This window comes from Sturnus vulgaris, chromosome 1 (assembly GCF_052056855.1).
Source record: "Sturnus vulgaris isolate bStuVul1 chromosome 1, bStuVul1.hap1, whole genome shotgun sequence".
Taxonomy (NCBI): domain Eukaryota; kingdom Metazoa; phylum Chordata; class Aves; order Passeriformes; family Sturnidae; genus Sturnus; species Sturnus vulgaris.
This window is the reverse complement of record NC_142243.1, coordinates 44,142,670-44,157,364: the sequence shown is the minus strand read 5'-3', so window position 1 is coordinate 44,157,364 and position 14,695 is coordinate 44,142,670. Positions and strand designations below refer to the sequence as shown.

The following is a 14,695-nucleotide window of genomic DNA, read 5'->3' as shown; positions in this document are numbered from 1 at the left end:
CAACACAGTAATTGCAAAGTCTTGCACGTGAGCGAGGTTTCACAGGCTGCTGTTGGGCAGCCGACTCTGGAATTGACTCTGGCACCTCCTCACGAGCTGGCATAAATGCTCTGTGACACTTCAGGGCAGGAAGCAGCAAATAACTGTGCCAGCCTGAACTGCAGGGGTTGTTGAGACGGCAGAAATTTGATTGCTTGTGCTGGAATCAGGCCAGGAAACAGGGTCAGCTCTCTTGTCCTTTGAAAAAAAGGATTCTGGCACATCACAGATGCAGCAGCAGCACTTGGAGTTGCAGCAGAAAATTTTTGCAGCAAGCTTCAATCCCATCCTGTATGCAGAGGGTTTTCCCTGTACTGAAAAGCCCACCCTGTAACCCTGTTACCTAAGGATTCACCCAAAAAAAGTCAGTGTCTGTCTTCACTAATATCTTTTGCCAAAATCTTGTCTCTTTGGGCTAGGATGAAGGTGTATCTCTGCCACCTCATTCAGATGCCACTGATGGTAGCCATGTGTCACTTTCTTTGTTTGTTTATTTGAAAGAAAGAAAAGGGGCTGGATACGGTTTATTTTCAAAACTGCCAAATATCTGTTAGAAATCTGATAATGCAATGGAAAAAGAGAAACCCCCAAAATAAACCTGTTATATTAAACATCACCTCTTATTGTCACTGGAAAACATGCCAAGAAACAGAATTTGAAGGAGTATTTCCTTCCTGAAAATCTTAACATTGGGCTTCTCATCATTAATTCTGGGCATTTTGGGCTCTTCATATTGCTGTGTTGTGAATATGTTGGAATTTTGTTGAGGTTGTTTAGTACCAAACTTCAAACCTTCACTTAAGTCACAACATATTGCTCTTGAGTGAGAAACAGGATAAGCACAGAAACTCTTCTAAATAAATATATAATTTCACAAAAACCATCATCTGTTTTTAGATGGTTCAGAAGAAGAAGATAGACAAAATTAATCAAATTAATTACAGTTTGCGCATGCTTTGCTTTGTATATTTGGCAAAAGAAAAATCACAATAGTAGTTTAAGGCAACTACTTTCTGGATCACTCTGTGTGCAGCAGACTATTTGTGTCTTAGTAGTATTGTTGCACTCACAGGAAGCTCTCAGATTCCTTCTTTTAGTTCTAATGTATGTAGCTGAGTTTCCTTACAAGTCAGTGTTTACACAGAATCATATTTCCTTGATAAAAAGCAGGGAAGGAGTCATATAAGGCAAGATTAAAATACTATTTTAATTGTTGATTTAGAATACATATATATTCATATATACATATATATTCTATTTTTTTATGTGCATTTCACAGTGTCTCATCTTCTTCATAGGGGAAGAATTTGGCCTCCCTAGATGCTACAGCAAAGTACTCAGTTACCTCATTAGTCTTAAGCTTTCATCTGATTTCTAGATCATTTCAGCCATGTGGAAACCTCGGTGCTTCTATTTTCCGCAGTGAATTTTCTGCCACTGTTTTTCTCTTTTCCTTCCATGCCCCTATCCTTATAAAAGATTCTTACAGAAGAGATTGCTGTATTCATATATGGCCACACCCTCAGGTTTGCCAATCATCATGGGTAACCAGAGTGCTGAACACTCGGAGTTTTCAGCCTGTTTCTTCCTGAGACATTGGAAACAAACTGGACAGGAAAATGCAAGAGCTCCCTGCTCCTGTGCCAGCTTTCCCAGGAAGCTCATCCTCACGTTCCCACCCCACCAAACAACTTGCTTGTTTATACCAAGTGTCACATCCGTTGTTACGGAAAGAGATAAACCCGGAAAATATAGAGCAGCTGCTAAGAACTTATAATTATGGAGAACACTTATTAAACACTTGAATGGATGCAAGGGGAATACAAACAGGAAAGGGAGTCTGCATAGATTTAAACAGGTATTCTAATGTACTCTGTTAAAGTCTTATTTTCTACTCAATATAAGAAAAAAATATCAGAAAGCAGGTTATTAAATGTGTACAAAAATCCCACAAAAACATGAGCAGTTACAAAAAGATACTACTTTTGTCAAGTGCTGTCGTTTCACAGTTTCAGCAGGTTCATGAGCTTCCAAGAAACAGGAAAATATCTTCTCTTTAGATGACACATGATGTTTTTTGGAAGATCCAGACACCATGTCATGATCTTAATTTAATTCTTTACTGGAAATGTTCAATAATACGTTGTTTTGGATCCTTGTGGCATTACGGGCATTTAGATTATTCATGAAGATACTTTCATATGGGAGACAAATTCAACACTAAAGACAGCACAGGAAATAAAATAGAACTCTGGACAGAAAACTAAAACAGTGCTGAAAAAGGCTGGTGGTTTTGTTTCTATTTATGGGTTCTGTGCACTAATTATGGACGTTGTGTGGAGGGCTCACCTTGAAGCATTAGTGCATCTGTGTGAATGCACTAACTGAAGCCCAGAACATGAGAAAAACAAACAAAAAGTAAATAAACAGAATGAATTTAAAATCCACCCTAGAAATGAGGCCCCTTACACTGGGAGATGACTGCTAAAAGAAGTGCAAAGTATTTAGTAGAAATTTCACAAGGATTTAAAAAATCAAATATGTGACTGTGAGATAAGGAACTATTACCTTTATTCTCAGACCTTTACCCTTAAATTAAAGTTATGTTTAACCTTTAACATTGACTCCTCAGGTTACTCTAGCCATTTCTGTTGTAATGGCCTGTGCTCTATCTCTACCTATACCTCTTGATTTTCCATAGGAAACATGGTTTAGAATATTATTTCAATAAACATTTAGAATTGCTTCATGTTTCTCAATTGATTTCTGGTCCACTTTATACTAAAAACTTTTGATGTTTGAAATCTCTGCTGGTCTTCGTTTTAGAACTTACCCATAATTGGGAAGACCCACATCCACTGTGTTATCATCCACTGAATAGCGTGGCCAGTTCAGGGCCATTACACTTGTTTGCCAGTACATTCTTTTGGAATGATAGCCAAGAGATGTGTCATTAACTCCCCCACTGATTGACAACAGAACAAACAGTGTAATCAGTTACTTTCTGTGAACACTCATCATTATTACAATTGGTGTTTGGGGACAGGTTGATGTTGCTCTGATATGGAAGAGCATTTTGTACTCTTTCTGCCAAGTACCATCATCTTCCTTTCCTGCTTGACATACAAGGCAATGGCTGATTTTTAGCTGCTGCTTTTCAGAGGGCAAGATAAAACTAACGAGCTTTATTTAGGAACTGAAAGTAGATAGTGGGGACTGGATAGAATCTTGTTCTCTCTTAAGAGCTTTTAAATATACAGCCATAAATTATGGTAAATTTCACTGCTGTGCTTGCAGCTTCTCCAAAAGATGGCCCAGAGAGGCCATGAGCATTGCCAATGAGCAATGCCCTTTTTTTTTGTATGTAGGGAATTGTTTGTAACTTCGATGAGCAGAAATATCAGATGCTTCTAATGGGAGGAGGCACTGCTGGGTCAGAACACTAGTTTATCTTCCCTCACAAAAGTTTAGAAATATTCTTTTACATAAGGACAGAACAGATTGCGAACTAAAAGGAGGGACATTCATGAAGAAAACTACTGGAGGCATATCGATGATCTCACAACAGGAGAGTATGTGCAGAAGTTTTTGCTCTTACTATATTTTGCTATTGGCTTATCATAATTGAAAAAATGTCGCACATTATGTTGTGGGCTACAAGGTCAAAGACAGCCTCAAAAACTTAGATCTGGTTGATTGACATGGAAAGTCACCATTTTATACTTACTTTAAAAAGGCTTCAGCCTGCTCTCTTAATTGTTGGTCAGCTAAGACTTCATGACCACAAGCAGGATACTGAAAAGCTTGCCCAGTTTCTGTGTTGCATATTAAGTTGCTAGGCATATTTTGGATGGGAAATACACACATACCCAAAAAACTGTTATTAACATGGAGTTCTTTAATACAGAGAAAGTGTAATACAGATCTGTATGTTAGGTCTCATTTGCAGAAATGGAAGTATGCATGCATTGCAGTCCATGCTGAACCTGTTTAGTAACTGTATGATTGCTTGTATATTTACTGAGGATGTTGTTGCATAAACCTAGCTGTGACTGTTAAGTAGAAGCTTATTTATGTTTTCACCATGAAAAACGAGAGTCATTGGAAATCCAGTTATAAGTTCTCCCTCACATAATTTAACTTACTGTAGCATATTTCTCTGTTTTCAGAGAAATATCTGTAGGCTTCATTAGTCAACATTGAAAGATCTGTGTTTGAGGCTCCTAGGCACCCTTGTAATACAAATAAGGGTAATCAGCAAGCTATGGTTTTAAGTAATTGGTTTTGAAATGACCCTGATGATTCTTATGTGCTGTGAGCTGTCAAGAAAGGGCAACATCCAGCTGTGAGGATTCCTATCATTGCTGAGCCACTGCTGTTCCTACAGCTCTAGTGCTGGTGTAGAGAGACTGGTTCAGTGAAAGTGGTTCTGTAAACAGTCTCTGTTTTTACTTTTCAAGAACTGAAGTAGACTCAAGCAGGTGTCAAATCACAGCTGTCTCACTCACTTACTTTGATTTTGAGTCAGAGTACCTGCCTCATTTTGCAGAAAACTAAGAATTCTCCTTCCCTTCACACTTCTCTCCAGGCAGATAATTATAAAATCAAACTTCCCATGTGTTTATATACAGATTATTTTCTTTGTGTTTTGGGTCTGTCTTGGCTGCTATAGTTACTGCAGCATGTCAAAGGCAATGCAGAATCTATTGCCATTAACTAAAAAGAAGCTATCAAAGAGTTTGTGTCTCAAGTGTCCTTCAACAGGCCAAGGACCTGAGTCCAGTAGAACACTAGAAACTTTTAATATATCAATTACCACCATCTATGTACAGGAGGCACAAAGGTGTCAATGAAATCCTGGCACTTGTTGAAGATGATATGAAAAGTCTCATTTCCTGCAATAGAGCCACTATTTCACCTAATGTTTAAGAAGCAAATTCAGCTGTGCTGGTGGACTGAACTGATGTCAGTCCATTCTGGTTCAGAAGAACAGAAGATGTGGTTTTCAAAAAAAAGATGTGGCTCTGTAGTCAAGAAGAAAATTCAAAATTGCTTCTACTTCAGCTTCACAGAAGCTGCATATATTCTAACAGCATAATGTATGAACTATTTTCCTCCATTAGTTCAGGGGGTTTTGAGTACTTTAGTTTGAAGTATTGAGCTAATCTTTCAGAGAAGAAAAAATATTTTATCTACAGTGCTCTGAAGAAGGCTTTACTTCAACCATGAGAGACTTGCAAGAAATGTTGGTTCATTTCAGCTGCTTCACTCTATTCTCACTGGAGTCCAACTTCAGAGGAAGTTGGAAATGAGACTTTAAAAGTTTATTTTCACTTTCTGGAGAAGCACAGCTACTGAAAAGATAAAACTGTGATGGCCAACTTGGATGGAAAAAATAATGGAGTATTTCATATACATTAGAAAAGACCAAATTTCTGTGCTGTGGTGCTTATAATGTAGAATTTGGCTTTGGAACATCGTAACTAGAGAAATAGGATAACTTGAAGTGTCTGCTTTAATGCTGAAGGTTTTACATAGTTTTTCTGATGCACAAGTGGGGAGAATGGGTCGGGAGCGGATAAAGATCTTCCTACAAAAAAGACATTTTTGAAGTATTCCAAGGAGGGTATGGATAATTTAGGGAGGTACAGTAGGATATTTGCTTCATTATCAAGTAGTAATAACCCTGATGAAAGACAGACTGTTCCAGAAAGATCACTTTGATAATCAAGTAAATTTTTTTCTGAGATTTTTATTTCACCTTCTCTGTCTGGTGGTGGGTTTTGGGGAGTTTTTGCGGGGGGAATGAGAGGGGAGCATGGGGATTTTTGGGGGGCTTTTTGTGTGTGTGTGCTGGGATTTTTGTTTGCATGCTTAGGGCTTTTTTTAAAGTTGTCATTGATTCTAGAGGATGAAGCAAAGAAGCATTTGTTTATAGCCTTTTGCCACTTCATACCACCTGCAGTTCAGAGGGCTACAAGAAGTAGAGCAGGTCACTGATATTGTCCTAAGACCTCATTTCTTTGCGATATAATTTCTTATAAACTCTACCTATAAAAATTATTGTGGAGTTATTTTAGTTTAGAGTTAATTGGTAAAAATTTTATGACTGACTGAGCTGTAATTTATTCTATTCAAATCCAACAATGAGCATTCTCCTTGCCTTGCCACAACGTATCTTGTTTCACAAAAATGCAAGGAAGACACCCATCCAAGACAGTTTCTGTTCAGAATTTTAGCCACTTTGTTCATGTAGCTAGGGATAACAGGCAATTAATGGACAAAGAGAGTTCTCTTCCTTGAAAAGCATCCCTTCCCACCCTTATTGAGTGTCAGGGGACACATACTGAAGTAAAATCACAGAGAAAAATCTCCTTTTCGATGCACCAGATGAACTAGAATCTCACCTGGATCAGACACAGATCAGGGTAGGGAGGCTCCTATTCAAGGAACTTGACTGTGACTGCTTGAGGCTGCTGCCTTTCTGTCTGTCTGGCACTTCTGCTGGCATGGAGCAGCTGGAGAGTGGGCCAAGGATTTGGTTTTCTCTCCCACTCAAGCCAATATCTTTTGGTCACAAGTATTCAAGTGTTTTAAGTTAAGTAAGCTCTTAGGCAGTCAGGAGGACTGTCTAACACTCTTCCTCTCCAAGTAAGTGGCAAGGTAGTACCAGCACAAGCCACACTAACAGTTCGTAATTGGACTTTGTGCATACACACACAGAACTGGAGAAACTCAGGCTTGCAAGACTGGGAATTTTCAATTTTTTAACTGGCTTTGTGCATGCTATAATCTAGAGTGTCTGGCTAGCTGAGGGAAACTTGAATGGTTTATTTTCAAGAAGTATATTTCCAAGGTCTGGCTGTCAGCTGCCTCCTGATAGGATTTAGTCAGGAGACTCACTGCCAGTCTTTCAGAAACTAACCTTCAGAGCATGTTTTGGGCTTGTTCATAAATGGCATAGTTCCACATTAGCCATACCCAAAGGTGCTGTATATAATATCTCATTGTGAAAATCTAATGGGGAGAAATCACTTCAAGCATTTCTCAGAAGCTGTATAGGGAAAATAATCTCAGTATCTGCAGACACCCATATACAAACACATGCTTACTGTAGCCAATCTTTTCTAATACTTAGTTCTTACAGTTAAAGCTAGCCACGATGATGACTATGGGAAGGATTTTTTTTAATGACAATTGTGCTGGAATTTTGTTGGCTCTAGTATTGAGACTTGGAAAAAGTCTCAATAAAATCAGAAATTGTGCAAGTGAGTTCTTGCTCATGGAGAGGTAGAAAGACTAATCTAGCTATCATCTTCTGGGAAGCATTAGGAAAATCAGCCAGAGAAGCCAGTGCTGTTGTATCTCCACTGGCAATGCAATCTTTCTTGAATGCCCTTTGTAGCAAGAGTATTGGCAAAATCTAATATTGGTGAAAAGATTTAAATTAAACCAGGGACAATTTCCATCAGAATCCACCTGAGATATCTTTTTTTTTTTTTTTTTTTTTTTTTTTTTTTTTTTTTTTTTTTTAATGGGCTTTTCTCCAATGAAAGGATCAGTTTCAGCCTGGAAAGAAATCTTTCATTTTGCACTATTTACAAGAAAGGCTGAAGGAATGAAGATGTGGATAGCCAGAAGGGATCCTCTGATGTCATTTTAACTGAGTCTACTGGTTAGCTCTGCTAAGGATAGCAGTGCTCCCTCTACCTGCACTCAGCAGCTATTTTGAGGAGGAAGAGAGGATCATGCAGGGATGAAAAATGTTCTCCCATCATTCCAGTCAGTGCTATTCCATCACCGTGCAGCGTTAGCAGAGTTTTTTGTTTCCTGTATATGAGCTTGTAAGCAGTAGGCAGGAGACTGAATTCTCTCACCAGTTATCTGAACACTGATTTACCAGCATTCAAATTAAGTGTGTGGAAAGCCTCCTTAAATTACTGAGACTTTTAGAGTGTAGGTATACTGTTAATCATCTACTTAAGCAACCTCAGAGAGTAGAGACCCAAAGAAAATATTAAGGTTTTCCTAAAGATAAAGTATGATTTACATTGTGGAGGATTTGATTTGAAGAGAGACCAAAAAAACCCTTTAAAGAGTTTCATAGGGAAATAATACTTTGGTTATCAGCTGTGATCTTTACCTGATTAGGGATTATGGATTATTTGCAAAGATCCTTCCCCGCTTATTTGATCTGTCTCAGTGGGTTTTTATAAAAATGTCTGGACCACATTATTTCTATGTTTCAGAAATGCTTTTCACATACATTTGAAATGCAGGATCATTACTGTGTGCAACATGTTTTTCAGACAGTAACAATTAATTTCTACCGCCAGATGTGAAACTCAGGGGAAAAAAAAGTCATAATGGATGTACATGCAGGAATCCCCTTTCTCCCTTAGCTGTAATTGAACAAATGGCACTGAGATAATACTATAATTGTTTGCCTTTTCCATGAAGCCAATATGAAGTTAAAGTACCATCTGGCTTTCTGAGCACTAAAGTTAGAGAACCTCCAGCTTGAAAGAAAAAGCAGTTGTATCCCTGTTGAGTGGACATTTTATATGTAATTTAATTTTGCTTGTCTCCACTCAAAGTTCTAACTACAAATAAGCACTCAGAGCTTTTCCCTTTTTGTAAGAATCCGTACCCTAATAGAAATTTTTTCAAAGTACCTTTTCCTGGAGGACTCTGATAACCTTGGGTCTGTTCTTGTATTTATGCTCCAATTGAGTTTAAAGACTGAACCTGAAAAGGAAATCTGGTTGAATAATTTCATAATAAGGGTTGTTTTTTTCTTTTTCTTTATGAAATAGTAAGTTTTTCAAACACATTGTTTTCAAAGTTTCCAGCATTACTAAAACTACACTTTTTGCACATTTATAAAAATTTTGCTTTGGCATTTTGACAAATCTTTTTATGTAGTATTACATCTAAGATCTTAAATAGCTCTTGCAACCATTACAGAAAAAAAATTAAGTCATGATTCACCTGTGAAATCCATTTTTGTTAAATTTTATTTTTATTACAGTTATTTATAAAGTAATTTCAATAAAAAAGACTTATTTTATATTAGCAATAAATTTCATAGAAAAAATACAATTAAATTTTTGAGCTCTACAAAGCAAAATTGGTTTTAGGAATTTTTTTTAAATTAAATTAGTTTTTCTTGGATTTTTTTCTTGTTCAGCTCATCTAAAAATTTCTGTTGATAAGAAACAGAGAGTAATTTTAGGGAAGATTTCATCTGAAAGAATACTTGAGGACTGTTAGTATTGAAAACACTGTGTCTAGTTTTTTTCCAGGCAATATTACCACTGTCACAATCAGAAACGCACTTTCATTTGATTAGTCTTGTATGAAATTTAGTTTATAAACAAATTAAACAAACACATGCAGGAACTTCTCCTTTTTTCCCCTCTACCCACCCCCTCAATGTCAAAGCTGCTAAAAAATTATCTCCAAGACTTAGAACAAAATATTTTCTCATTTTGATCTGAAGATCTTCCTCTAGCCTGGGGTTCATGCATAAAAAAAAAAGTAAAATGGAGGTGATAGGATGGTCCAAATCCCAAGCTTTCTAGAGTCTTTCCCACACCCTCGAAAGGGATTGTCCTCCTACCAGCTTTGACTGGATTATTCAGGTTGGTTAGAAAGCATAGTTGGTGGAGAGGGAAGTCTATTTTGAAGTGCTTTTTTGGAAATATTTGAAACTCAAAATCCAGTGGACATCCAATGATTTCAGTTTCCTCCTGAGAGAACTCAGTGCTGCTTTGGACCAAGCAAACTTCATGTGGCTTGAGGAGTCTTTGAGGAGCAAACCTTGCTCTTCCTCTTGTGTTGTTTGACTACCAGTGCTGGGTCAAATGTACTGAGCCTCGTTGGGACAAAGAAGCCGGATAAAACCCACTGCTGTTACCCTCAGAACCATCTGATAGAGAGATAACTGTGCCCTCCTCATGTGACAGGGCAGATGGCTTTGACACATTTCTGCTTTTAAAAGAACCCTAAAAGACATTTTTTAGCAGGACATTTTCAGTAAAGGCCTCCTGATTCAGTCAATGTATGTGACCTTTATTTAGGGAGAACATAATGCTGAATTTGGGATTTTGTTATTTAAAGCTGGGAGCCCCTTTGTTGTCTTCGGAGCGGTTTTAGAATTACAATTTAGCAAAACATGTAGTTATTGCTGTGTGCTTCAGTCTTGGCTAGCTGAGTTGTATTTAGCAAAATCTATAAAATAAAATTCTCAAAGCTCAAACTCATTAAGGTATTCATCTTTATGCATGAATTTAGGCAAGACTATCAGTGAGGTTTGGTTTGAATAGTCACTGTTGAGCAACACTGGGAAACAGCCAAGATATGGCACCAAGCACTGATGTGTATAATTTCAAAGGCATTTCAAAAGAATTATGTCTGTTAACTACTGTCTCACCTTCACTGACTGCAAAAATGAAAAAAGTAATGTTTGCCCAAGGCAAACAGGGTTTTGAATATTAATTTGTATTTGTAAAGCACATCAACAAGGTAAGTCAGGACACCATTTGACCATGAATATGCAAATACAAATAATCCTGTATTTTCACACCTAGCAAAATGATGCACACAAGAAATCCTTTCCTTCTGAAATACATGACTTGCTTCATTAGGCAAACTCCATAACACAGAACTATCAGCAGCAAGCTGTGTTGAGATTTCACTTGCCATTTTATTTTGATCAGAACAAGAATAGGGTTTTAATATGCCTTGTGATTTTGTTTTAGATAAAACACTCCACCCAGTGCTTTATAATATATTATAATTTCTTCTGTAGTGTTTTTCAGTAAAATCTCTTTTCTGTTTGAAGAATAATGTGCTGGTTTGTTCTTTTCCCTCATCTCCCCAGTGCATAGTTTGGGACTGGGATTCCAATGGAAAGCATGACTTCATTGGAGAATTTAGCTCAACTTTCAAGGAAATGCGAGGAGCTATGGAGGGAAGACAGGTAAGTGGAAACCACCTGAGCAATCTTAATCTCTGTAGAGCAGTGTTCCCCAGACAATGCTGTCATAAAGCAGGTGGCATTGCCTCATCATCTCCCAGAATTTACTTGTGTTGATCTCTCCCACGGGTTTTACATAATCTGAAAATATAAAAAAGCAGTCTCTAGTTCCCATTCCACAGGCATTTCTTTCTGCTAAGATTTATTTCCTTTGAGCCCAAGCACATGGTTTCCATGAGGTGCTGTGTGCAGAGCAGATGCCTGTTCTGGCTACTCTAGGCATTTCCTTGCTGGCCTAAAGGCCTCTATTGGGTGAGGGTCATTTTTCATCTTTCTCCGTTTCTTATGTGCTGCATTCATTCTAGTTAAAGCTGGCAGCTTTAACTAGAACCCATCATGATGAAACTAATTGGTTTTCTAAGTATTTCGTGATTTACAGTCCTAAGGGGAAATGAAATTGTTAGCTTATCAATAATTTCACTCCTTTATGTCAGGCTGATCTTTTCAAATTGCAGTTGATAGTAATTACTTAATATGATAAGTGATTTGGCATATCTAATTCCAGAAATTGTCATTTTCTATTTTTACTTACTTCTAAAGGTGTTATTTTTGATAAATTCTCTGAGGGGGAGTTGAGAATGTTGATCCTGCTGATAAATTCTATTCATTGTTCCACTGTTGTTGCTATCTCAACCCCAAACACAAATGCCTAATAGGCTTTATCTGGACTTTATATTAAGGTTCTGTTTGTAATGTGTTAGTAAAAATCTAACACATACTCAGAAGGTGTTTGATAAATGGTACGCAGTCAGTCTATGCCATAGGTCAAGAAACATTTATGGCTCTTCTGGATGCTTTCTGTTGAAGTTCTTAGAATACACTGAAGTTTGGCAAATGCTGCTCATGTGTGTAAAATAATGCTGATATGTATCAGTCATATATTAGTCCATTATAAATAACTTCTGAACACAACCTGAGTGTAAATGAAACCCTGCTTGCCTCTCTCAAATCAAGTCAGAGGATCAAAACTTTTATCAAACAAAATTTGAGTGGAAATAAAGAGGTAAACAAATTCAGAAGGAATAACATTAACAAGGCCAGTGATGTAACAACACTCCAAATTTGTATACAAATACCTGTGGCTCAGGAAGAGACCCTGTGAGAGTGGTAAAGGGTGTGTATTTTCAATGTAAATGTCTTAAAATCACATCATGATCTTTCACAGGAGACAGCTTGTTGGCCAAGACAAGAGCCTTGTAGTCCAGAATGCCAGGAATGGCTCTGTGGAATAAACTATATGTTCTTTAATATGTTGGGGAAATAATATGGTTTTTTTCCATCCTCAGCTAGCAAAATGGATGATTACTCTTTCAGAGGCATAAGAAGTTAATGCAGCCATTTGTCAGTTCTTGTTCTAGGTAGTCACTGCAGTATCAGATTACTCTCCAGAAATGTTTTAATGTTGCCCTGTGGTTTAAGTACCTGAATCTTACTCTTGCTATGGGCCTGCCATTTGCCATTCTGCAGGTTTTCTTTTACCTGCAGTCTTCCTCCACACACCGTAGGAATTGTGCTTTTTTTTCTTCTTTGTTCCTCTCATTCTATTGGGGCTGTGAAGTTATTCTATGGGCTTGCACCTGCAAAACCCTGCTGTTGGTATAACTGATTGTCATGACACACGGTTACCACCAAGGTGAGAATCAGTTTCCTTTCTCCTCTTTTCTAATCCTTGTTTTGTAGCCTATTGTAGAGGAAAACAAGATTGAGTGGATAAGATAGTACATATTAGTCATTTAAGTGGCTGATAAATAGTGGTCTAAAAATATAAATGCCCATGCTAGATGGCTCTTGCCCCTGATGAAATCAGGGTTTGGTGAGCACTTATAGCAGGATAGACAAGAACAAGCAGTAGGAGTTTGAGCAGGTCCTGGTGGAGATGATGTACTTATGGAAAACAATACTGTGATCACATGTTGTACAGGAGAGGTCAGCTGTGTGGGAAACTATGTCACTTGGCTGGAGCCAGAATGCAATTTCCTTTTCCCTTTCACTCTCTCCCTGTCCCTCCCTCATCCTATCTTTTTTCTCTACTCTGCAGAAAGAACTATTGCTGCTAAAGGCAATATATGCCATTGTCTGTGGACCCCATAAAAACATCTTAGTACATAGTTTATGGTCAACATCCTTTGTGCAACATTAAGTAATCACTGCTAAATGATTAGCAGTTGTCAGTTCTTTTCTTTAGTCTTAACTTTTCTAAAGAAAAAGCATGTGCCATAGAGTGTTTACTTTGAATAAAGAGGTTATAGTGAACCCTGAGGAAATTATAGAGAAGGAAGTTGTTTTGCCTTCAAATTGACGTGTTGCTATTTCTGATAAGGAAGGCCATATCAGAGGAATGTAATTATATGTGTGCAGGGAGATGAGTAGGTTCAACATAGTCAACATAGTCCTTTGTTCCTAGGAGAGACCCTTTCATAGCCTCAGACCAGAAAATATTGTTTTCCATGTAGTACTCCTTTCAGCCAGAGGAATAAAACTACACCCTGCAGCCCCTGGTGTTAACATTCTTTCACATTGCATCCTAGTGAGTGTTGAGTGTTGAAGATGAGAGCCAAAGCCTGGAACTTCATTTCAGATGTTGCAGAAGCCAGAGTAAAGAGCAGAGCTCAGGTCTGACATCCCTATTTGAGTTGCTAAGGAGATGCAGTGAAGCTTCTTGTTCTGGTTATGTTTTCTTTTGTGCAGTAGACTTTACAGCCAGCTACAGTACATTGCTATAGTTCTGTCAAAAGATAATCAAAACACCCTGGTGATTGTCAACCAGGGTTTTTCACTTTCCCAGGGAACTGGAGAGAATTGGAAGGAACATTCATCATTGATAGGGGATTCAGGAACTTGGATTAAGCTTCAGCTGCAAATCTGTACGGTTTTAAAAGTGGCACAGATCTCCATCTCTGCCCATCAGCAATGTCTGTATTGGTTGGAATCAACAGCACAAATTGTCACAAATACATTAAGCAGTGAGAGAGGGAGTACCACAGTTTGTGCTGGTGAGCAAGATGGACTGTGTGGCATCTGTGAGCTGCTGTGCCTCTCACCATTTCAGCAGCTCACCTCATCTCTGGAGGAGATGACAAGGATGTTGAAGTTGCCTTTTAATTGTACATAGTTCACCCTTCAGAAAGCACAGAGCATTCTGACCCATTCTTCAACCTCCCTCTCTAAAAGTAAAGATATTTTTGTCTTGTAGTCAGTCTATCAACTGCTACAGAACTACTTGAGATGGACAGAATGGATATGTGCCACCTGCTTACTTACAGGACCTGTTGGTGCTTCTCTATCCCTGGGCTGTGTACTGATTATCCCAAGTCTTGAGTCTCAGCCTCAGATGAGCTTACTGGCTTGCCTTGGCTGTGTGATTTCTCATCAATGCATGTTTGAGACCAGACAGCATTTAGATAAATGCTGTGTGTCTTCTGAGTGGTTGAACCAGTACTGTGTGAAGAGAAAATTCTTTACCTGAATGAGATTACTTGTTTTGATCAGAAGTGGCATAAGTTGTTTATGAATTTCTTTTCTGAATGTGGTATGTCTTGGTGAGATTGACAGTCTTGAGTTACGACTCTTTCAGAGTGTTAGGTGCTTCTCCATCACTGAGAGGATTGAATTCTG

General features: G+C 38.0%; 1 protein-coding gene across 2 annotated transcripts in view; it reads left to right on the top strand.

Annotated features, from left to right (window-relative positions):
* The window catches only part of CPNE4 (copine 4), a 223,454-nt gene that overhangs the window by 159,361 nt on the left and 49,398 nt on the right, over window positions 1-14,695 (top strand). For both annotated transcript variants that reach the window (XM_088165064.1, XM_014878363.2), the window contains one exon: window positions 10,925-11,023. In XM_088165064.1, coding sequence (XP_088021190.1) covers window positions 10,925-11,023 — 99 coding nt within the window. The remainder of the gene's footprint in view (window positions 1-10,924; window positions 11,024-14,695) is intronic.